General features: G+C 37.2%; 1 protein-coding gene across 2 annotated transcripts in view; it reads right to left on the bottom strand.

The window, feature by feature from the left end:
* BEND6 (BEN domain containing 6) overlaps positions 1 to 25,004 on the bottom strand; it is a 63,281-nt gene that overhangs the window by 17,535 nt on the left and 20,742 nt on the right. Inside the window, exons 2-4 of one of the 2 annotated variants that reach the window (XM_060615817.3) lie at positions 20,879 to 21,098; positions 8,731 to 8,766; positions 6,732 to 6,909 (exon numbers count right to left, since the gene is read on the bottom strand). In XM_060615817.3, coding sequence (XP_060471800.1) covers positions 6,732 to 6,909; positions 8,731 to 8,766; positions 20,879 to 20,998 — 334 coding nt within the window. In that variant the 5' untranslated portion in view covers positions 20,999 to 21,098. The remainder of the gene's footprint in view (positions 1 to 6,731; positions 6,910 to 8,730; positions 8,767 to 20,878; positions 21,099 to 25,004) is intronic. The other variant, XM_060615818.3, reaches the window with a different exon arrangement.

Here is a 25,004-nt window from a genome sequence, read left to right as displayed (position 1 = left end):
AGGTTTGTATATTTCTCCAGTGAGGTTTTGGGTTTTTTTGTTTTGTTTTGTTTTTGTTTTTGTTTTTATTTTAGAGAGAGAGAGAGAGCACAAGCTGGGGATAGGGGTAGAGGGAGAGAGAGAAAGTCTTTAGCAGGCTCCACATCCAATGCAGAGTCCTGACGCAGGGCCCAATCCCACGACCCTGGGACCATGACTTGAGCTGAAATCAAGAGTTGGACGTTCAACTGACTGATCCACCCAGGAGCCCCTCCAGTGATTTTTTAAATTTTTCTTCGTTGATCACATACATTTCTTATTAGGGTTGTTAGTAGATATTTTATAGTTGTTTCTAATTAATGTGACTAGATTTTTTTTTTCTTCTAGAAATATAACTGGCAATTTCTGACCTATAAGGAAGTTACTGATTAAAAAAAAATGATAGCTGCTAGATTTGAACACCTATCATGTACTCATTATTGATCAGTTTTTAAGTAAAATAAGGCTTATAATGAATAACAGTAGTCCTCTGCCCTATCACTCACCTCTCTTGACTAACACTCTTAGAGACCACCAATTCCAATCCATTTACATGCTTCTTCTGGTACTTACCTTCATAGTCTTAAATAATAATATGCATATACAACTATTTACTGTTTTTTTTCAGATCCATATAATTCTTTCTTTCTTTCTTTCTTTCTTTCTTTCTTTCTTTCTATCTTTCTTTCTTTCTTTTGTAAGCTGTACATGCAATGTGGGGCTTGAACTCATGACCCCAAGATCAAGAGTCACATGATCTATGACTGAGTCAGCCAGGCAACCCAACTTACTGATTTTCAGCTATGTAGTATGACAATATTGCTCTCTTTCAAATCCTCCCCCAGCCACACAGAAACACACACACCTGCTAATCACATGCAAACATGTACACACTCTTCTCATCACCCCAGAATAGTGATAACACAATTGTTAGTTCAATAAATATTGTGCTTACATTATTATAGTGATGCAAATGTTATTCACAATTCCTTTTCTTTAAAACATTTTTTCATAGAGTTAATAATTACATTATTATTATTATTACTATTATTATTTTACACTATTTCTCTCACTTAAACATCTCTAAACTTCCTGTCGGAGGTGTAAAGTCTCCTTTCATTATATTTGGATACATCATGTCATTTATCAATTTCATATTTTTCTTGGAGTTCTCTCCCCTGGAGCCCTCCATACCCCTCCATAATCTGGGCTAGCTGCTTCTAGGCCACTGTATACTTGTCATCCTGGAGCTTCCCTTCACTATCATTCTATGTCTCCTCTTTGTCTTTCTCCTGAATTGGACCACCAATTTTCTGGATATTATGTTTTTATTTTTCTAGATTTACTCTCTCATTTGGGAGGAGTGCATCCTCTGTTACCTTTGAAAAAGAAATCATAGGAAGCACATTAGTGAGATTTTATAAGTGTGAAAGTATTATTCTACCCTCAAACTTGGCTGATAAATCACTGGGTATAGAAGTCTAGATTTGGAAGGCATTGCATAATTATCTTGGAGCTTCCTTTGTTGTTGGTGAAAAGGCCAATGCTATTCTGATTTCCAGTCCTTAGCCTGGGACATGCTTATTCTCTCTGAAAGCTTTTGGGTCTTCCCTTTACTTCTGGTGTTCTAAAAGTTCACAATGTTGACTTAGCCAAGTCTTTTTGCTTTTGGTGGTATCTTTTAATTTAAAAGTTTGTGTTAGTCAGTTAGCTTCTCCTTCTTCTTTCATCTTTTAGAATTTTTTGTCTTTGGGGGCACCTGGGTGGCTCAGTCGGTTAAGCAACTGACTTTGGCTCAGGTCATGATCTTGCAGTTCATGAGTTAAAGCCTCGCATCTGGATCTGTGCTGACAGCACAGAGCCTAGAGCCTACTTCAGATTCTGTCTCCCTCTCTCTCTCTGCCCCTCCCCTGCTTGCACTCTGTCTCTCTCTCTCCCCCTCTCAAAAATAAATAAACATTAAAAAAATTAAGGGGTGCCTGGATGGCTCAGTCTGTTAAGCCTCCAACTTTGGCTCAGGTCATGATCTCACAGTTTGTGGGTTCAAGCCCTGGGTCAGGCTCTGTACTGACAGCATGGAGCCTGGAGTCTGCTTTGGATTCTGTGTCTCCCTCACTCTCTACCACTTCCCCACTCTTGCTCTCTCTCTCAAAAAGAAATAAAATATTTTTTTAAAAATTAAAAAAAAAAAGAACTTCTTCTCTTTGAGCATTCGACTTCCAGGACTAATTCTTTATTTTTCCCAATCTTTTCTATTTTCCTTTTCTTGGTCTTCTTACTCTAATATCTACAAGATTTTCTTAACTTTAACTTCCAGACATTTTATTGAATTTCTAGGTTTCTCCCTGCTTGGTCTTTGGATATTAATTTCTTTTCTTCTTCTCTCTTTTTTTTTTTTAATTATTTTTTAATTTTTAAAAAATGTTTACTTATTTTTGAGAGAGACAGAGACAGAATGCGAGTGGGTTAGGGGCAGAGAGAGAGGGAGACCCAGAATCCAAAGCAGGCTCCAAGCTCTGAGCTGTCAGCACAGAGCCCAATGAGGGGCTCAACCCATGAACCATAAGATCATAACCTGAGCCAAAGTCAGATGCTTAAGGGACTGAGGCACCCAGGCGCCCCTGGGTGGATATTCATTTCTTAAATTACCCTGTTCTTATATCATGTATATTTCTTCTGCTCCCTGAATTATCTGTTTCCTTTGACTTTATTTTTCTCTTAGTTTGTTTTGGTCTGTTTTCCATGATAGAAGATTTCCTCAAATAATCACCTTCCCTCAGGTGTGCCCAGTGTCCCTGAGTTCATAGCTCTGGTTCAACCCCTCCTGAGAGAAAACCTCCATCTTTTGCTGTGGTGAAGAGTGGTAGTTGCAGACAGCATGGGAAGAATATGTGACTTTGTGGTCCCAAAGTGTCTTTGTGTAGGTCTTTCAGTGACTCCTCCTTTCAGTGACCTCTTCATGTAGGTCTTTTCACACTACCAGCACTATCCTAATCCCTTTCACACGGACAATTCCTAACCCATTTATAGTTCTGTGGTGTGATATGACTTATTTCTTTTTAATTTCTCTACCTCTATCCCCTCCTCACCCCCATCACAGACACTGAGTTTTCAGATTTCTACAGAGTTAGTCACTACTCATCCATCTGTTTTTCAGGTTGTAAAATTTTATTGGTATCTTTTATCTCCTGTGGTCTTCTTTCAGGTTTTCTTGTCATTTCCTTTTATGCATTTTAAGTTTATTTTTAGCAGGATTTCAAGAAAGAAGGGAGAGTCACACATATTTCACTTAAGCTTTATATCATGCTTAAAGAAATCTGGGCAAAACTTAACTAATTTTTTATTCTTCACTGTAATCTCATTAGTTATGAGACTTGAGTTTTCAGTCAATGCTTTCCTTTTTATGGTACACATTCATTTTCTAAAAATAATGACAAAATAAATGGATACCTTCTATACAATAGATATGTCACCTTTTTCTCTTTTATATCTTATTTTTTTAGTGTTTATTTATTTATTTTGAGAAAGGGAGAGGCAGAGAAAGAGGTACAGAGAGGATCCCAAATAGTCTCAGTGGTATCAGTGCAGCACCCGATGTGGCACTCATTTCACAAACCGTGAGATCACTACCTGAGCCAAAATCAAGAGTCAGGTGCTTAACCAACTAAGCCACCTAGGTGCCCCTTCCTCTTATATCTTATGGTGTTAGTCAGTTGTGGTCCACAAGATAAGTTTCAAATGTTTAACACATACATATATAGCACAAATACATTTGCCATTCTGAATGTCTAAAGTGGCATATATATTCTGCTGTTTTTCTTAGTTAGTAGGCTTTATAAGTTGAAAAAGATCCCTGATTATTAGTTCAGAGAGTTTTAAAGAATTACTGAGCAAAAGATAACCACTTTGCAGTCTGCTCTTACAGGGTAGTTAGATGATCATTGAGAAATGGATTTCGAGGCTAGCAATATGTAATGTTATGGGTTGAATTGTGTCCCCTCAAAAAAGAAACTTTGGAGTCCTAAACCCCAGTACCTCAGAATGTGACCTTCTTGGGAAGTAGGGTCTTTACAGATGTAATCAAGTTAAATGAGATCATTAGGGTGGGCTCTGATCCAGTATGATTGGTGTCTTCATAAGAAGGGGGGCTTTTAAACATGATGAGAGAGAAGCATACAGAGAGAACACCATGTGAAGACTGGCATTATGTGGCCTCAACCCAAGGAACAACCAGAAACTGAGAGAGAACTTACCTGGCACCTTTAGTGGGAGTGTGGCCCTGTTGACACCTTGATTTTGGAATCCTAGCTTCTAGAAGTGGGAGACAACACATTTATGTTGTTTAAGCTACCTAATTTGTGGTACTTTGTTACTAGCAAGCTTATATATGGAGGTTATTGCTGATCAAGAGAAAAGAAGTTACAATAGAAGGAAAAGGAGCTAATTAAAGTGGAGCCAGAGAGAATAAAAGGGGAAAAACTGAACACAGTGTGTAGTGTCAAGTCATTTAGGGAGTTCTTCCTCTAAAGGGAAGGAGACAAATAGGGTGGAAGGTGGAAAAGCAAAATGCCTGAAAGGGGTTTTGTTTTGTTTTGTTTTTTAAATGGGAGAAATAATGGTATGTCTGATTTTAATGGGAATGATTCATTAGAGGAAGAAAATTTTATCATGTAGCAGAGAGCAGGGAGAACCTCCAGAGCTCTGTTCTTAGGTAAAAGAGGATGGTATCTGATGCACAGATACTGCCTTTGGCCCTACAAGAGGATGGGTCATCATGAGCGACAGGAGAGAGTGAAGCATTAAGCATGGGTGCAAGGATAGGGCATCCAGCTGACTCAGTTGGAAGAGCATGGAACTCTTGATCTTGAGGTCATGGATTCAAGCTCCAAGTTGGGCAGAGATCCTTACTTAAAATATAAAAAAAATAAATAAATAAAGCATGTGTGCAGGGAGATGACAGTCTCTTTCATATCCTCCAATTTCACACTGAAGTTGGAAGTAAAGTCATCACCTGAAAGCAAGGATATGGGAGGAGGTGTGAGAAATTGGCAGAGAGAGAAGAAAATGAAATGGCATTTGGGAGTATGGGAGAGAGAAAAAACTGGTCATAGTGATTCCTTTCATATACTATTGAGACTCATTTGCTACTCTTTCATTTAGAATTTTCTCATCTAAATGTGTAACAAAGATTGGCCTAATAATTTTCTTTTTAGTCTTTATGTGTCAAGTTCCGGTGTTGATAAAAACAGAGACAATAATAATAATAAATGCCATTACTGACCACCTGTCATGTGCTCTGGGGAAAGCATTTCTTCCAATGATCTCTTTTAATCATCATAGCAGGAAGGACATGACAGATTACCCTCATCCCCATTTTGTAGATAAGAAGATTGAAGGTGGGGCCGAGGGCCCAGGAAAGTGACATGGCCAAAGTTGTATAGCTAATAAGCAGAGATGGGATTCAAACTAAAGTCTGTAACTCAAAAATCAATACTTTGAACCAGCAATTTATGCTATGTTTATAAGCTAGCTTTTAATCATACTCTAAGTTCTGGAACAGATTAAATAAAAATGAAAATTATCTATTCTTTGAAATTTGCAAAAACCTCACCAGAAAAAAACATTGGTTACAAAAATTCAATATTTAAAGTCGAAAAAATAAAGAGATAATGGCTTGGTGATGCAATAAACACATTTAAGATGTAGCTGTTTCTATATAAAATTATGAAGTCTTCAATTTAATAAATATACTTAGGAAAGCATGTGAGTCATTACTTTGTAAATCTAGCTCATCACCATGTTTTATCTGTCTCTGATCATTTCTGCCTCCAAAAATATGTGGAACTATCCTCTTTGCATCCATGCTATCACCCTGGGCTAGGCTGCCATCATGTTAGTCTGGATGACTGCAGTACTGTTAGAGAGTGGTCCTTCTTCACTTTCTTCCTTGTGTTATTTGCACTCATTTTGTGCAGAAGCCAGAGGGATTTATTTTCAAAATGTTCTGTGTATTTACTGTTTTACAACAAGATGCTGCCCACCATAGCATATGATTGCCAAATATTCAGCAGCACAAAATAGTGCCTGGTGCTGAACTGTAAATGGAAAACATAATTTTTGAAAAATAAATACTTAAATACAATATAAGACCATATGGAAGGCATTATACCAAGTGGTTTTTATGTGCAAAGATAGATCTTTCTCATTTATCAGTCTTCAATGGAATGTGATTATTTTCTCAAACCACTTTTCCCAATTCCAAAACTACGATTTAATATATGGGATCTTTAATTCCAGTAATTCTGTAATGGATCATAACAGGCCTCATTTTCTAGTGCTTTCCCTGGCAGAGGGGAATGAGATCAATACATCATAAACACCTTAGTGTATTTGTTCTGTCTTAGTAATCTTTTCTTTCTGGGGCCTACCACAGTGAGTAGCCTCTATTAAATGCTCAGTAAGTATCCACTGAATGTTATTAAGTGAATACAACATTTGGTATTTTGTAGGAATAATCTAAAATTTTCTAAGCTATAAACTAAAGGCTTCAATAGAGTGCTTAGAAAATCACAGATTTTTTTTAAAAGTGATGTTTGATTTTTTTCTCTAAGGTAGTGATTTTCTTTTTCATTCTTGACAGGTGATTTGCAATAATTTTCATTTATCATATATTTTCCCTTTCATCTAAAAATGTCAGTTTTCTCAAAGTTTACCTTGAAGCATGACCAAAGACTGTCGAAGTCGGCTGTTTTCTTTCCGGGTGTTTGTTAGTTTTTGTTTCAGGCTTTTTATTTTCGTGCACAATTCCTCCTTTGACAATTCTGCTAAAGGCTCTTCTTCCTCACTGGAGCTCTCACCAGGCAGAAAGGCATTTCCTGAATATGGGTCTCTCTAAAATACAAGGCAGGCACAACAAAAAAAGCTTCAAAGTGACTTTAATGGTTTATCCCATGTTCTGTGTGCTGAAGGGACCTACAAAACCCTCATCTCCTGGGCATTTCCTGCTACAGATGTCTTACCTAGTGAACTAGCCTCAGCTTTGTCTTCCTCTCTCCAGGAGAGCTCAGAAAAAGGTAAGACATCAAAGTTTCATGCACACATCTCTCACATAGCAAAAATCAGGATTCTGTCTAACTTCAGTGAAGAATATAAAGTAGGAAAATAGTATAACAGAGAAGGATCAACCAGACTGCCACTCAAATATTTGTAATTCATCTCCACCCTCCATTTTTCCCCTAACTCTTCACTCACAGTCTCTCTGTTGAGACTGTTAGAAATTTGGGAGTTTATTGCATCAGAGAAAAGAGAGAGAAGATTCACCTAGAACAAAACATTCATGCTTTCCTTTTAGTTTTAAAAATAATTTTTAAGATCAATAGCAAGACAATACTCTGAAACATACACATTTGAGTTGCAAAACACAGGCTGTGTTGAGACAGAAAAGGATTTCCTCAAATTACCAAATTTGCCTTGGTAATGAATTTGTAAAGATCCAAATCTAAAAGGCTGGAGTATAAAGTTTTTAAAAATAAACTTTAGAATATAAGAGATAAAGGTATGACATAAAGAAAGTTTCTGTTGTACAGGAAAGGAAGAGACATTCTGGTGCTAGGAGGAGCCTAGGGAATAAGTAGCTGGAATGGCAGGAAATCAGATTCAAGTGTCTTTGCTCTTCCTGACCCCACTATTTGAGGGGAAGGGAGAAGGATCACGGGGTAAGGGTATATGTTAGAAACATCCAGATAAATGAGGGGCAATCTTAGAGCAACAGGATTGGCTCCTTCCCTCTCAGTGCATTAAACACTCCCCAAAGAGGCATGATGTCCAGCATTAGCATCATGTCAACATGGTATTTCTCAGGGTTATAAATCTGAAATGGCCAATATTAGTGTCTAGACAGTTGGACCAGAGAGAGCAGCCAGACTCTCCAGAGTTCTTACAAAGCAGCTGGAGAATCCAAATGGTCCCTTTGTCCTTGTCAGGAAACAGGTAAGTGCTGAGGAAACTGGTGAAACAGAAATAGTTCAGTGTGTAGACAGAGAGACCACACAATTCCAGAACCTTTTAGAAGGTGGCAGTGGGCCCCACTCCTGCTAGGGACCAAACAATGCCCACAGTAGGCAAAGAAAACTTTTGCAGACAACTGGACTGAAGGAAGAAAAGGCCAAGATTCAACAGCAGAGCACATGCAACACACATAGGAGACACTCCTTGAAGTGTTAGGCCCTGGGGAATAGGGAACACTGCACTACAGAGCAATAGAGGACCTCTTCTTTGTAACGTTATTATTGTAAATGGCAAGAGAAGTAGCTGAGTTTTCTAACACAGAGAAACAGACACAGAGAGTTAAACAAAATGAGGAGATGCAAGAATATGTCCCAAATGAAAGAAAAGGAACAAATACTAGCAAGGGACCTAAGCAAAATGGATATGAGTAGCATGTCTAATAGAGATTTTAAAGTAATGATAAGGGGTGCCTGGGTGGCTTAGTCAGTTGAACATCTGACTTTTGATTTCAGCTTAGGTTATGATTCCAGTATCGTAGGATCAAGCCCTGTGTCTGTGCTGAACATGGAGCCTGCTTGGGATTCTCTCTCTTACTCCTTCTGTCCCTCTCCCCTATGCATGCTCTCTCAATCTCTCTAAAAATAGATAGATAGATAGATAGATAGATAGATAAAATAATAAAGTAATGATCATAAAGATACTCACTGGAGTTGAGAAAAGAGGGCAGGACATCAGTGAGACCTTTAACACAGAGATAAAAAAAAATCAGATCAAGACCAAAATAATTGAAATTTAAAATACATTTGATGGAATAAATAGCAGTCTAGATGAAGTGAGGAATGAATTAATGACCCGGAAGACAAAGTAATGGAGAGTAACCAAGCTGAGCAAAAACTAATTTTGCTAAGAAAAGCTCATTTTCTTTCCTTCCTTTTGTTCAAATTGAGAATAGTCTTAGGGAACTCAATGACCCCCTCAAGCATAATACCATTCACGTTATAGAGATCTCAGAGGAAGAAGAGAGAGAAAAGAAGGCAGAAAATTTACTTGAAGAAATAATATCTGAAAACTTCCCTAATCTGGGGAAGGAAACTGATATCCAGATCCATAAAGCACAGAGATTCCCCCTAAGAAGGTCCCAAATTCAACCCAAGAAGGTCCATACCAAGACACATAGTAATTAAAATGGCAAAAAGTAATGATAAAGAAAAACATTTTAAAGCAGCAGGAGAAAGGAAGACAGTTACATACAGGGGAAACTCCATAAGGCTATCAGTGGATTTTTCAGCAGAAACTTTGCAGGACAGCAGGAAGTGGAATGATACATTCAAACTCCTGAAAAGAAAAAGCTGTAGCTAAGAAAACTCTATCAGAGAGTATCATACAAAATCGAAGGAGAAATAAAAAGTTTCTCAGACAAAAAATAAAAGAGTTCATGACTACTAAACAAGCCTTCAAGAAATATTCCTTTGAATATAAAGGAAAGACCATAAAAGAGAGTATGAAAAGTAAAATATACAAGAGCAGTAAAAGTAAGTATTTCTGTAAAAACAAGTCAAAGGTATTCATAAAATTAAAGGATGTAGAATATGACACTATATACCTAAAACATTGGGAAGGAGTAAGAAATTGTTTCAAACTTAAGCAATCATCAACCTAATATAGACTACTCTATGCAGAAGATGTTATATAAAAACCTAGTGGTAACCACAAATAAAAAACCAGGAAATATGCAAGGAATAAAGAGAAAGGTATCCAAGTATATCACTAAAGAAACCCAACAAACCATGAAAGAGAGCAAGAGAAGAAAGGATCAGAGAAAATCTATAGGAACAACTACAAAGAAGTAGAAAAAAAAAGTGACAATAAATACATATCAATTAATCATTACTTTGAATGTAAAGGGACTAAACACTCCAATCAAAAGACATAGGGTGACAGAATGGATAAAAAACAAGACCCATCTATTTTCTGCCTATAAAAGACTCATTTCAGGGGTGCCTGGGTACCTCAGTTGGTTAAGCATCTGACTCTTGATATTGGCTGAGGTCATGATCTCGTGGTCATGGGACTGAGGCCCAGTGTTGGCTCCTCCATGCTAGGCTTGGAGCCCGTTTGGGATTCTCTCTTTCCTTCCCTCTCTGCCCCTACTTTGCTCATCTTCTCTCTCTCTCAAAATAAATAAATAAACATTTAAAAATACAAAAAATTAAAAAGTCTCTTCTTTAAAAAAAAAAGACACCTGCAGATTGAAAGTGAGGGGATGGAGGGCACCTGGGTGGCTCAGTCAGTTAAGCATCTGACTCTGGCTCAGGTCACGATCTTATGGTTCGTGAGTTTGATTCCCACATCAGGTAAGCTCAAGCTCCACTTCAGGTGAACATGAGCCCCACTCAGGTGAGACCCACTTCTCTCTCCCTCTCTCCCTCTCTCTCTGCCCCTCTGCGTCTCTCTTATACAACAACAATAACAACAGCAAAGAAAGTGAGGGGATGGAGAAACATTTATCATGCAAATGGATGTCAAAAGAAAGCCAGGGTAGCAATACTTATATAGGACAAAATAGATTTTAAAATAAAAACTGGAACAAGAGACAAAGAGGACACTATACAATAATAATGGGGACAATTCAACAAAAGGATACAATTGTAAATAATTATGCATTCAAGATCAGAACACCCAAATACATAAAACATTTAATAGAAAACATAAAGTAAATAATCAATAGTAATAGAATAATAGTAGGGGACTACTATGGTAACTAATGTAACACCCCACTTATATTATGATGGACAGATCATCCAAACAAAAAATCAATAAGGAAACAGTGGCTTTGAATGACACCCTGGACTAGATGTGTTTAACAGACATATTCAGAACATTCTATTCTAAAATGGCAGTATTCACATTCTTTCCAAGTGCGCATAGAATATTCTCCAGAATAGAGCACATATTAGGCCACAAAACAAGTCTCAATAAAATAAAAAGAAAATCAAAGTCATACCATGCATCTTTTCTGACCACAATGCTATGAAACTAGAAATCAACCAAAAGAAAAAATCTGGAAAGAGCACACATACATAGAGGTTAAATAACATGCTACTAAAAAATGAATGGGTCAGCTAATAAATAAAAGAAAAAATAAAAAATTACATGAAAACAAGTGAAAATGAAAATGCAATGGTCCAAAATCTTTGGGATGTAGCAAAAGTGGTGTTAAGAGGGAAGTTTATAGCAATACAGGCCTACCTCAAGAAGCAAGAAAAATCTCAAATAAACAACCTAACCTTACATCTAAAGGAGCTAGAAAAGAAGAACAGACAAAACCCCAAATCCAGGAAAAGGAGGGATGTAATAAAGATTAGAGCAGACAACGTCACTCCTCATCAGGGAAATACAAATCAAAACCACACTGAGATATGACCTCACGCCAGTCAGAGTGGCTAAAATGAACAAATCAGGGGATTATAGATGCTGGAGAGGATGTGGAGAAACGGGAACCCTCTTGCACTGTTGGTGGGAATGCAAACTGATGCAGCCACCCTGGCAAACAGTGTGGAGGTTCCTCAAAAAATTAAAAATAGATCTACCCTATGACCCAGCAATAGCACTGCTAGGAATTTACCCAAGGGATACAGGAATGCTGATGCATAGGGGGACTTGTACCCCAATGTTTATAGCAGCACTTTCAACAATAGCCAAATTATGGAAAAAGCCTAAATGTCCATCAGCTGATGAATGGATAAGGAAATTGTGGTTTATATACACAATGGAATACTACTTGGCAATAAGAAAGAATGAAATATGGCCTTTGTAGCAACATGGATGGAACTGGAGAGTGTTATGCTAAATGAAATAAGTCATACAGAGAAAGACAGATACCATATGTTTTCACTCTTATGTGGACCCTGAGAAACTTAACAGAAGACCATGGGGGAGGGGAAGAAAAAAAAAGTTAGAGAGGCAGAGAGCCAAACCATAAAAGATTCTTAAAAACTGAGAATAAACTAAGGGTTGATGGGGGGTGGGAGGGAGGGCAGGGTGGGTGATGGGCATTGAGGAGGGCACCTGTTGGGATGAGCACTGAGTGTTGTATGGAAACCAATTTGACAATAAATTTCATATTAAAAAAATTTAAAAAAGAAAAAAGAAAAAAAGGACATCAATGAAAAAAAAAAGATTAGAGCAGAAATAAGTGGTATAGAAAGTAAAAAAACTCCAATAGAACAGATCAATGAAGCCAGGAGCTTGTTCTTTGAAAAGATCAACCAAATTGATAAACCCCTATACGGACTCATTAAAAAAAAAAAAGAGAGAACCCAAATAAACAAAATTACTAATGAGGGGGCACCTGGGTGGTTCGTTTGGTTAAGTGTTCATCTTTGGCTTAGTTCATGATCCTGCGATTCGTGAGTTTGAGCCCCACCTCAGGCTCTGTGCTAACAGCTCAGAGCCTGGAGCCTGCCGCAGATTCTGTGCTCTTCCTCACCCTCTGCCCCTCCCCTGCTTGTGCTCTGTCTTTCTGTCTCAAAAATGAATAAACATTTAAAAAATCACTAATTAAAGAGGATAAATATCAACCATTACCACAGAAATAGAAACAAGTGTAATAGATTATGAAAACCTATATGCCAACAAATTGGACAACCTAGAAGAAATGGATAAATTACTAGACACATATAACCTACCAAAGCTAAAGAAAGAATTGGTCTGTTCAGGCAAATTACCAGGAATGAAATTGAATCAGTAATTAAAAACTCCCAAAAAACAAGAGTCCAGGAACAGATGGCTTCACAGGCAAATTCTACCAAACATTTAAAGAAGAGTTTATACCTATTTTTCTCAAACTATTCCAAAAGATGAAGAGGAAAGGAAACATGAAATTCATTCTACAAGGCCAGTATTATCCTGATTCCAAAACCACATAAAGACACCACAGAAAAAGAGAACTACAGGCCAATATCTGTCATGAATCTTCAACAAAATATTAGCAAGCTGAATCCAGTGATACATTAAAAAAGTCATTCACCACAATCAAGTGGGTTTATTCCCAGGATGTAGGAGTGGTTCAATACTTGTGAAACAATCAACATGATACATCACATCAATAAGAGAAAGGATAATAGGATCATTTCAATAGATGCAGAAAAAGCATTTGACAAAGTACAGCATCCATTCATGATAAAAACCCTCTGCAAAATAGATCTAGAGGGTAACCCCAACATAATAAAGGGCTTATATGAAAAACACACATCCAACATCATATTCAATGGTGAAAAACTGAGAGCTTTTCTCCTAAGGTCAGGAAAAAGACAAGGATATCTGCTCTCACCACTTTTATTCAACATAGTACTGGAAGTCCTAGCCACAGCAATTGGACAACATAAAAAATTAAAAGGCAACCACATTGGTAAGGAAGAAGTAAAGCTCTCACTATTTGCAGATGACATGATACTATTTATAGAATACTTTCAAGACTACCAAAAAACTACTACAACTGATAAATGAATTCATGAAGTTGCAGGATACGATATCAACGGAGAGAAATCTGTTGCATTCCTGTACACTAATAGTGAAGCAGCAAAAAGTGAAATTAAGAAAACAATCCTAGAGGTGGCTGGGTGGCTCAGTCAGTTAAGCATCTGACTCTTAATTTCGGCGCAGGTCATGATCTCAAGGTTTTGTGGGTTCAAGCCCCGTGTCGGGCTGTGTGCTGACAGAGTGGAGTTTTCTTGGGATTCTCCCCCTCTCTCTGCCCCTCCTCCCACTTACATTCTTTCTGTCTCTTTCAAAATAAATAAATAAATATTTATTATTGAGAGACAGAGAAAGACAGGGCATGAAAATGGGATGGGCAGAGAGAGGGGGACACACAGAATCTGAAGCAGGGTCCAAGCTCTGAGCTGTCAGTACAGAGCCTGAAGCGGGGCTCAAACTCACAAACCACAAGATCATGACTTGAGCTGAAGTTGGACCTTAACCCACTGAGCCACCCACGCACCCCTCAAAATAAATCAACTTAAAAAAAAAAGAGAGGCACCTGGGTGACTCAGTCGGTTGAGCTTCCGACTTCAGCTCAGGTCATGATCTCACGGTTCGTGGTTCAAGCCCCACACGGGGCTTTGTGCTGACAGCTTGGAGCCTGCTTTGGATTCTGAGTCTCCCTCTCTCTCTGACCTTCCTCCATTCATACTTTGTCTTTTTCTCTTTCAAAAATAAACATTAAAAAAAAGAGAAAACAATCCCATGTATAATTGCGGCAAAAACAATAAAATATCTAGGTATAAACTTAACCAAAGAAGTAAAAGACCTGTACTCTAAAAACTATAGAACACTGATGAAAGACATTCAAGATGATGCAGACAAATGGAAAGACATTCCATGCTCATGGGTTGGAGAAACAAAATATTGTTAAAATGTCCATACTACCCAAAGAATCTACAGATTTAATACAATCCCTATCAAAATGCCAAAAGCATTTTTTACAGAACTAGAACAATCCTAAAATCTGTATGGAACCACAAAAGACCTTGAATGGCCAAAGCAATTTTTTTTTAATGTTTATGTACTTTTGAGTGAGTGCAAACAGGGGAGGGGCAGAGACAGGGGGACAGAGGATCCTAAGTGAGCTCTGCACTGACAACAGTGTGCCCCATGTGGGGCTCTAACTCATGAACTGCGGGATCATGACCTGAGCTGAAGGCAGATGCTCAACCAACTGAGATACCCAAATGCCCCAAAAGCAATCATGAAAAATAAAAATAAAACTGGAATTATCGCAATTCCAGACTTCAAGTTATTATTACAATGTTTTAGTAATTAAAACAATATGGTACTGACATTTAAAACTAGACACATGTATCAATGGAATAGAAGAGTAAACCCAGAAATAACCCCTCAGTTATATGGTCAATTAATCTTCGACAAAGGAAGAAAGAATATACGATGGAAAAAAGACCATCTCTTCAACAAATGGTGTTGAAGAAGCCACATGCAAAACAATGAGACTAGGCCACTCATTTTCACCATACACAAAAACAAACTCAAAATTAGATTAAAGACTTAAACGTGAGACCTAAAGCCATAAAAATCCTGGAAGACAGTACAGCCTGTAATTTCTCTGACATTGGCCATAGCAACATTTTTTCCTGTGACAAGGGAAATAAAAGCAAAAACAAACTGTCAGGGCTACAAAATAAAAAAGTTTCTGCACAGCGAAAGAAACAGTCAACAAAATGAAAAGGCAGCCTACTAAATGGTAGAAGGCATGTGCAAATGACATATTCAATAATGAGTTAGTATCCAAAATATATAAAGAACTTATAGTATAGGAGTGCCTGGCTCAGTTGATTGAGCACCTGACTCTTGATTTTGGCTCAGGTCATGATTCCAGGGTCATGGGATTGAACCTTGTGTCGGGCTCCACATTGAACACGTAACCTGCCTAAAATTTGATATCTCTCTCTCTCTCTTCCCCCCTCTGCCCTCTCCCCCACTTGATTTCTCTCTAAAAAATAATAATAATAAAAGAAAAAATAATTTATACAACTCAACACCCCCAAAAGAAATAATCCAATTAAAAATGGGCAGAAGACATAAACAGATATTTCTCCAAAGAAGACATACAGATGGCCAATAAACACATGAAAAGATGATCAACATCACTCATCATCAGGGAAATGCAAATCAAAACTACAATGAGATATTACCTCACACCTGCCAGAATGGCTAAAATCAAAAACACTAGAAGCAACAAGTATTGATGAGGATGTGGAGAAAAAGGAACACTTGTGTACCATTGGTGGGAATGCAAACTGGTACAGCCACTGTGGAATCAGTATGGAGTTTCCTGAAAAAATTAAAAACAGAGCTACCCTATAATCCAGTAATCATACTACTGGGTTTTTACCCAAAGCATACAAAAACACTAATCAAAGGGATACATGCATCCCTGTTTACTGTAGGATTATTTACAATAGGCAAATTATGGAAGCCGCTTAAGTGTCCACTGATAGATGAATAAAAAATAAGATGTGGTATATATACACAACGAATACTATTCAGGCATAAAAAAGAATGAAATCTTGCCATTTGCAATGACATGGATGCAGTTAGAGAGTATAATATAAGTCAGTCAGAGAATGACAAATATAATATGATTTCACTCATTTGTGGGATTTAAGAAACAAAACAAATGAGCAAAGGGGAAAAAAAGTGAGAGATAGAAACCAAGAAACAGACTCTTAACTATAGAGAACAAACTGTTGGTTACCAGAGAGGAGGTGAGTGGGGGGATGAGTGAAATCAGTGAAGGAGATTAAAGAGTACACTTATCAAGATGAAAAAAAGAATAAACAAGAGTATGGCAGTGGGTGCCAGGATGGCAAACTTTACCTGCTGTGCCAACAGAACCCTCAAAGGACCTGGAAGTGACTAAAACTAAAATACTAATAGTTCAAAGGGACTTTTAAAAACTAGAAAACTCTAAATGTAATTCACTGTGAATAAGCAAGTTGAAGCTTTTTTCTTTCTTGTTAAGCAGGGATGGAGAAATGAAAGCCCAGTAGGATCAGTTACAAAATACAATTACATTTTTGCATGATTTATAATGTATACATTCAACCTCATTCCTTATTTTATAAATATACAAGTATATGTATATGTGCATGTATTTCATTATTATATATATGCATCGATGTGACATATATAATATATATAAGGCTAATGAAAATTACTATTATCATATGTAGGCAAGTAGCTAATGTACTCACATTAGCTATATAAATCCTACAGGAAAAAAAATGATGGATTTAGCTAAATAAAAATGAAAGATTTTTTTTTTGAAAACTGAAGGATGCCATAAATCTATGGAGAAAATTTGAAAAAATTAGAATCTGTGGCCTAGTTCTTACCATTTTTAGCAAATTCCTAAAAGAAATAAATGAAATGAGGCAAAAGCAAATCTATTTGTAAACATCAATGGAAAATATAAAATTAATAGACAAATATCAGATTGGGAGAAGATATTTGCAAAAACAAAAACCATAAGAGACTAAATTTCTTCAGTAGAAATGGTATTTGTGCAAATCGATAAGAATAGAACAGGAAACCCTCTAGAATAAACTAAAAAAAACAACAGAAAAGATAAGAGTCCAATAGAAAAGTGGACAGTGACAGAGACTACTACTTCTCTCCAGGTATGTGTTCTCCCATTTTTCTTAGAGTGATAGGTTTTTACTTGGGCAGGTAGCTGTCAGCTAAAGATTACATTTCCCAGGCTCCTGTGCATCTCAGTGTGGCTATGTGACTAAGTGTCCATCAATAAGATAGAAGTAGAAGCAATGTGTACCACTACTGGATCATGACCTTAAAAGGAACGGGCATGTCTACCACCTGTATTCTTCTTCTGTTGTCAGAGAGGAAGGCATGATGGTGGAAGCTGGAGTAGTCACTTTGGACCCAGAGATAGAGGCTCTGTGTTGAGTAAGGTAGACCAGCAAGATAAGAGAAAGCCCCAACTTTGTGGAGCTGCCATAGTAAGCCTGAACTGCCCTTGTTATGTGAAAGGGAAGTAAACCTCCATCATGTATAAAGCCACTGTTATATTTGGGCCTTGTTACAGCCTTTGAAACATGCATCATAACTAATACAGATTTTGGTACCTAGAAGCAAGATATTCAAAACCTGACATATGTTTGAATCATTTAGAGATCAGGTTGTCGTCCAAAAAAAGCAGAGATATAACGTGTTGGAAAGCTGTTGACTCTTGTCAGACCTTGTGACATATTTGGTAAACCTGTCATCTGGAATACTTTGGAAGGCAGACCAGGTGTTTACTGAGCCTGGAAAAAGAAATGTTGGTGTGTACCAGGGACTTCTTGTCAGTTAACCAGTTTGCAGAGAGGAAGGTTTTCTCTTTCTACCTCCTTTCACCTGAATGTAGCCTACAATCTAAATTTACCAATAATCAGTAATGTTAAATCTTCAAGGTTTGAAAAGCCAATTACTGCCATATCTAAACAGCAGGAGGTAAGACTGACCTCGAGGCTTTCTCAAGAGCTTCTCTTGATATCTGTTGAGATCTGTCCCAATGGTAAGTATCAAATTCAGTGTGTTACCTTTGAGCTTATTGTTTCGCATGGCCATTAGATAACTGCCATAAATTGGAGAGAAAAGAGGATGAACACAGATACCATAATAAAAGAGAGTTTTCAAGCTTATTTATGACCAAATCTCTGGTCCAAGATCTCTGGCTGTAGTTACTAACCATGGAATCAAATAGAAATAAGTAATCTGGAAAGCTATTAACTTTCTGAAGAAAATAAATTGCTAAAAAAATCACAACACTGGCCTGTAAGATCTTGTGACTTTTTTACTCCTCAGTGAACTACTGAATCCCCGAAATCTGCACCAATAAATTGAAGAAAGATGTCATTTTCTCCCGTCATTGCCAGAAATATAAAATATGAGTATAAATGTTAAGTGATGGTAGGGAAGTACAAATATAGGAATCCCTCGTGTGCTGCTTCTGAGCATGTGGACCGATGTGGACATTCTGGAAAGTAATCTTATAATATTTGGTCAAATGAACTAGAAACAAACATATAACTTATAAGCCATAAGTCATCCTTCCTATGTGTTTATTCCAGAGAAACCCTCACATTGTTTCTTAAAAGGACAGGTATGAGGGTATTTTTTTTTTCGTTGTTTGTAGTAGCAAGATGGTGCAGGAAACTTAGGTATTCATCATTGGAGAAAAGGACAATGCAAGTAAAATCTGGTGCTATGCAGTGGTTAGATATGATGAATCAGATGTATAATAGCAATATAGATAAATGTTAAAAACAGTGCTGACTGAAAAATCTGACACGGGTTGAGGTATATATTATACCAATGTAATACTGGTAAGTAAAGATTGGTACATAGATACAGTGGAATAATATGGAGTTGTGAAAAAGAGAAAGTTCTGGGGCACCTGGTCGCTCAGTTGGTTAGGCATCTGACTTCGGCTCACGTCATGATCTTGTGGTTCATAAGTTCCAGTCGCACATCAGGCTCTGTGCTTTGGATCCTCTGTCTCCCTCTCTCTCTGCCCCTCCCCCCCCACTCTCTCTGTCTCAAAAATAAATAAACATTTTAAAAACAGAGAGAAACTTGTTTATGTACTAGTGGAAAGATCTTCAAAAAACATTAAATAAAGGGCTCAGTCAGTTACTCATTCTCTCTCTCTGAAAATAAATAGAGGTGCCTGGGTGGCTCAGTCAGTTAAGCATCTGACTTCAGCTCAGGTCATGATCTCACACGGTTCATGGGTTTGAGCACCACGTTGGGCTCTGTGCTGACAGCTCAGAGTCTGGACCCTGCTTCAGATTCTGTGTCTCCCTCTCTCTCTGCCCCTCCCCCGCTCATGCTCTGTCTCAAAAATAAATAAACATTAAAAAACATTAAAATAAATAAACTAAAAAAATCAAGTAAAAAAGCAAAGTACTAAGCAGCATGTCTGGTAAGTTACTTTTTTGTACAAAAGAGGGGATAAAAATATCTATGTTTATATTTGCTTTACTCGAATAAGAAACACTGGAAGAATAAACAAGAAAGCAATAAATGTGGTTTACCTATAGCGGGTGGATGGGAAGTGGGAACAGGGTAGACGGGAGACAGGGATGTGAGGGAGACTTTTCACAGTTCCCCTTAAAAAAATACACACACACACACACACACACACACACACACACACACACATAAATGTGTGTATGTTTACATACATATATATATATATATATATATATATATATATATATATGCCTTTTGATTTTTTTAACTCAGAAAAGCTTTATAATTTATTTTGTTTTCTGGCTCTTCCTGTGCCCTCAACACTTTCACAACGACTTTCAGCTCCTCAATAAAGAAAGCGCGCTTGATCCTGTCAAGCACACATTTGGCAACGTGGAACCACCATGGGCCCTGCTGACATGTCTTTTCGTTTTAGAGAACCTCATAAGAACTTTAGGTCTTGTCTCACAGCACAAGCTCCTTAAAGATGGACCGAGCACACTCCACAGGCAAATTTTGGTGATTTACTAACTTTCTTAGTATAAAGGTAAACAATTCCATTACCAGGGTTTTAGAACAGCCTAGTTTTGCTAGAGGCATATGACAGTGTGTCAAATGCCAGACCATCCTGAATGCCCCTAGACACCATCCCCGGAGGACCAAAAGATATTTTAAACTATGAGAATGTATAGTATGTATTTAAAAAATTGTATAAGAATACATGCACATAAACACTACATGTATTATAAAGGCATACACAAATATATATATTGCAAGGACACACAAATAAAAAGATCCAGAATAAACACTGATGGATTGCCCAAAGCATAAGAGGAGTATGGGAGTGGGGAATCCCAATCAAAAAGGAATAAATGAATAAAAATAAGAAAGGATCCTAGACCAAACCAGTGATGAACGTGGGCCACAAATTGGAGTTACAAAAGAAAAGAAACTGAATCCTAAAGAGATATCTCAATTTCTTCAGTACTTTTTGAGAGGAAAAATAGTTTCTGACAGTTTGCTGCTTTTTCATTTCCCAGAATATGAGGGAAAGTTTGAACAACGGCATAACTGGTCATACTTATATGGAAGGAGGTAAAATGACTTTTGAGTTTTTCACTCAACTTGTTCAACATCACAAAGAGAACAGGGCATTTTATTCCCTTAGTTGAATAAAGAATTAAAGGGAAGCATAAGTTAATAGAAGACGGGAAAGTACTAACTCATACATTATGAAAAGAATTATGGAATTGTGCTGGAGCTAGATACAAAAATGGCAATGAGGTAACAGAACACCAACCTGTCCTTTATCCATGTCACTATTTGCATTCTCTGAGTCCATTGTCTCTGTTCTTTTCCTTTTTCCTTTTCTAAGAGCTTGGGTATTGGTAAGGTCATCTGTTTGCAAGATCTTCTGCATTTTCTCAAGTAGTTATCAAATATTTTCTGTAATTGTAGGAAGAGGGAGTGCCCATGTAGATGATGCTATTCTGGACGTAGCCCCAACATCAGTGTTTTTCCTTAAAAACAAAAACAAAAAGGGATACATAATATATTTAGCAACTATATGTTTCATAATGGCACTAGCCACTCAAGTAGTACTTTTACTAAATGCTTCTTATCTTTCTCCCACTGACAAATTTTTTTAAAAAAATTTTTTTAACGTTTATTTATTTTTGGGACAGAGAGAGACAGAGCATGAACGGGGGAGGGGCAGAGAGAGAGGGAGACACAGAACTGGAAGCAGGCTCCAGGCTCTGAGCCATCAGCCCAGAGCCTGACGCGGGGCTCGAACTCACGGACCGCGAGATCGTGACCTGAGCTGAAGTCGGATGCTTAACCGACTGAGCCACCCAGGCGCCCCATCTCCCACTGACCAATTTATTACACATTTTCATTTGATTCAAAAGTCTTCCAATTTCATCATCACGAGGTTGTCATGTTTCCGTGATGTGACTGATATGCAGTGAGTTGTCACTTATAAAATGAAATAGTGTAAGAAAAATTTCCATTTTTCCAAGTTTTTTCTTGTCAGTCAGTTATGAAGAGTCTAAAAACCAACGTAGAAACATTATAAATTTATGCAAACAGTATTTCAAGGACTAAGTTGTAAAAGGCATTAATAATTGCAGATTTCATCAAGATCAAAATATTCCAAAGGAAATCCATAAGAATTGCTTAAGGATTTTTTCTTTTCCTGAAAACCTAGAGTTTTGAGGTGGAAGATTTTCCTTGGTGTAACTTTAAGAATTGTACCATAAAGAATGGAAGAAAAATATATCTCAAAGGCAAAAATACATTTCAAAAAAAATTTTGAGGGATAATCATTTTTTAAAACCTGATAAAGCAGATGATAATTCTTAGGTAGAACAGGGTTGAAATGTTCAAATTTAATTTTTTCTATACACAGATGATATGGTACATTTGGTCTTAGCATCCTTATTACTTGCATATATTGGTTTATTTCTATGAAAAGATATTAAATTATAAATAATAAAACTTTAACTACAGAAGGAAGTGAGCTCAAAGGGACTTCAAGAAATATGTACACTGTTGAGCAGAAGGTAATATATGCTCCTTACCAAATCACACTAAATAATCCTTTTATAATAAATATGGTACTTGTACCTACTTTAAGAGAAATTCATCATTCTCTACTCCAAGTGTGAAATAATATGTGGGATGGTCTTGCCAAAATTGCTTATTGTGACTCTGAAAACTTACTTTGTGTTTTCAGATATATGAAGAATACTTAAGCTCACACATGGGACTGGGCTATCATATCTGAGCCACAAATAGCAGAGATCTTATCTAGCATCAAGCTTTATTAACAATTTCAATTATACAAGCAATCAAGAGGCACAGGTCAAGTAGGGTGCACTCTAGGTCATTTTGTTGGCTTTGTAGGTCCTCTCTTTTCAGATCACATAGGTACTCTGTGGTCTAGAATAAGTGAGGCCTCTACATGAGGTTTGAGGGTCATCTCACACAGTGAGGAGTGTTTAGGTTGTGACACATCACCATTTTATAACCTCAGAGTTCTATACCTTGTGTGACCTTTTCCAGGAAGTTATAAAGCCATAGATTCTAGGTATGTTTGCCATAGGCAATCCTAAATCAAGGATATACAATTAAGAGCATTCCATAGATAAAAATTCCACTGCTAGCAAATATCATTAAACCATTTACCAGGAGCAAGTTTGACAAATATTTTCTGTTAAAGGGGGCACATAGTTTAGGTTTTGCAGGTCAAGAGGCAAAATCGAGGATATTATGTAGTTCTTATATAGCAAAAGAAAAATAAATTTTCACAAAATTTTTATTCACAAAATTGAAAATATACTAATGATAATCGAATACAACTTTTTGTATGACAATTCTAATGAGAATAGAATTTTTAAAACTAAGATCTTGTTTAATTGGGGTTCAAAGTTTTCCTTACCATCAAAATCATTTGCAGGTGTTCATTGTTAATGCTGACCTGCAATGAGATTTTATAAATTCTAGATCTGAAAATGTCTTTTACACCAATAGTTGCTGTCATATACTGATATTAATCCATGAGTTTGTAATTTTCTTAATTGAGATAAAATTCACTATTTTAATCATTTCAATTGTATGTTCACTGGTTTTTTAGTATATTCACAATATTGCACAATTATGCTAGGGAAAGATAGGATTCGGTAGGCAGAGAGGGAAAGGTTACAACCTGAGGTCCCTGAGTGGGGAAAAACACATTTTAAAACATTTCTTCTGGGAATGTCTGACCTCAAGCAAATTCCCTCAGCTGTAAGGTTCCTCTTAAGAATGTAACAGATACCACCGACTCCCCCTTCAGGTTCCCCTAAGGAATTTGACAATGACAATACCTAACTAAAGGGCTCCTGGGTGGCTCAGTCAGTTAAGCATCCAACTCTTGATTTCGGCTCAGGTCATGATCTCACAGTTCAATGGGTTTGAGCCCTGTATAAGGCTCTGTTCTGACAGTATGGAGCCTCCTTGGCATTCTCTCTCCATCTCTCTGCTTGGGATGCTCTCTCTCTTCTCTTTCTGCCCCTCACCTGCTCGCTTGTGCACTCCTCTCTCTCAAAAATAAATAAACAAAATACCTAATACAAAATGCCTAACTGAAATAAACCATAAAACTTATGTTATATGAAGAATGGTATAACCATAACCTGACTCCTCACACAATGATGTCGAGCCAATCAGGAATGAATAACCCACCACCTAGTTATCATGCCATTAAGGGTAGAACCTGAAAAGGAACAAGGGAGAAAGGAAAAGGGAGGTGACCAAAACCTTATAAAACAAGGGACCTATAGTAGGCAAGGGACTACAGTGGGAGGGTATTCACTTTCAAATGTCCTCTCTCTGCAAAGAGAGCTTTCATAATATTCTTATTTATACTTATATAGGTAAGATATTCTTAGTTAGGATGTTCTTAATCTTATACTCTAGTAAACTTTTGCCTGCTGTTCATTTTATTTTGTGTCTACTTCTTCATTCTTTGAAGCAGCAAGAAAACAAATCCCGGGTATTGAGTTAAAAAAAATCATGTAACACAATCATCCCCAAGATAGTTCATACCTCCCAATATAAGCAAATAATTTTAATTGAGGATATTCATCTCCTAGTAGAATTAAAACATTTTTTTTTAATGTTTATTTATTTCTGAGACAGAGAGAGACAGAGCGTGAGTGGGGGAGGGGCAGAGAGAGAGGGAGACACGGAATCTGAAGCAGGCTCCAGGCTCCCAGCTGTCCGCACAGCGCCCGACGCAGGGCTTGAACTCATGAACTGTGAGATCATGACCTGAGCCAAAGTTGGTCACTCAACCGACTGAGCCACCCAGGTGCCCCTCCTAGTAGACTTTTATAGAATTCTACTAAATTCTTTTGATATTTGCCTTTAGTGTGCGACTCCATTGCAACAATTAATTACTTCCAATTAAAGGTTAGGTGGAAGCTCCTCATTGCACAGTTAAATGTATTTTGAAATAGGTTTTTGCATTTCTTTGCATTTTCTTTGCATTCATTGAAGTCTGAGATACAATACCGGAACTGTAATTTGAACTGGAAAATTACATCTGGTGTAAATCTGAATGGGGATGAACATCTCAATTCTTGTTTTAACTTATGGCAGCAGGGGAAGTGTATAAAGTAGCTGGAGACGTTACTTATGAGTGACATATTTGTTGTTATTGAAATGAATTTACCTGAGTGTAAGTTTTGCATATAAGTACATGTTTTGTCTTACAATTTTGTCTTGTAGTTTATTAACAAATTCATTAAGAAACATCAAGTCTGCAGCAAAATCTAATTTCCATTAGCCATTCAGGATTCCAAAAGCCATTCAGCCTTCCATAGGAGTGGTTGAGGGCAGTTCTCATTCACAAAAAATTTCAGTCTTGGCCCTGAATTCAA

Source organism: Panthera onca, chromosome B2, assembly GCF_046562875.1.
Source record: "Panthera onca isolate mPanOnc1 chromosome B2, mPanOnc1 haplotype 2, whole genome shotgun sequence".
NCBI classification, from domain to species: domain Eukaryota; kingdom Metazoa; phylum Chordata; class Mammalia; order Carnivora; family Felidae; genus Panthera; species Panthera onca.
Note: the sequence above shows the minus strand (reverse complement) of the source record. Positions and strands in the feature narration are given on the sequence as shown.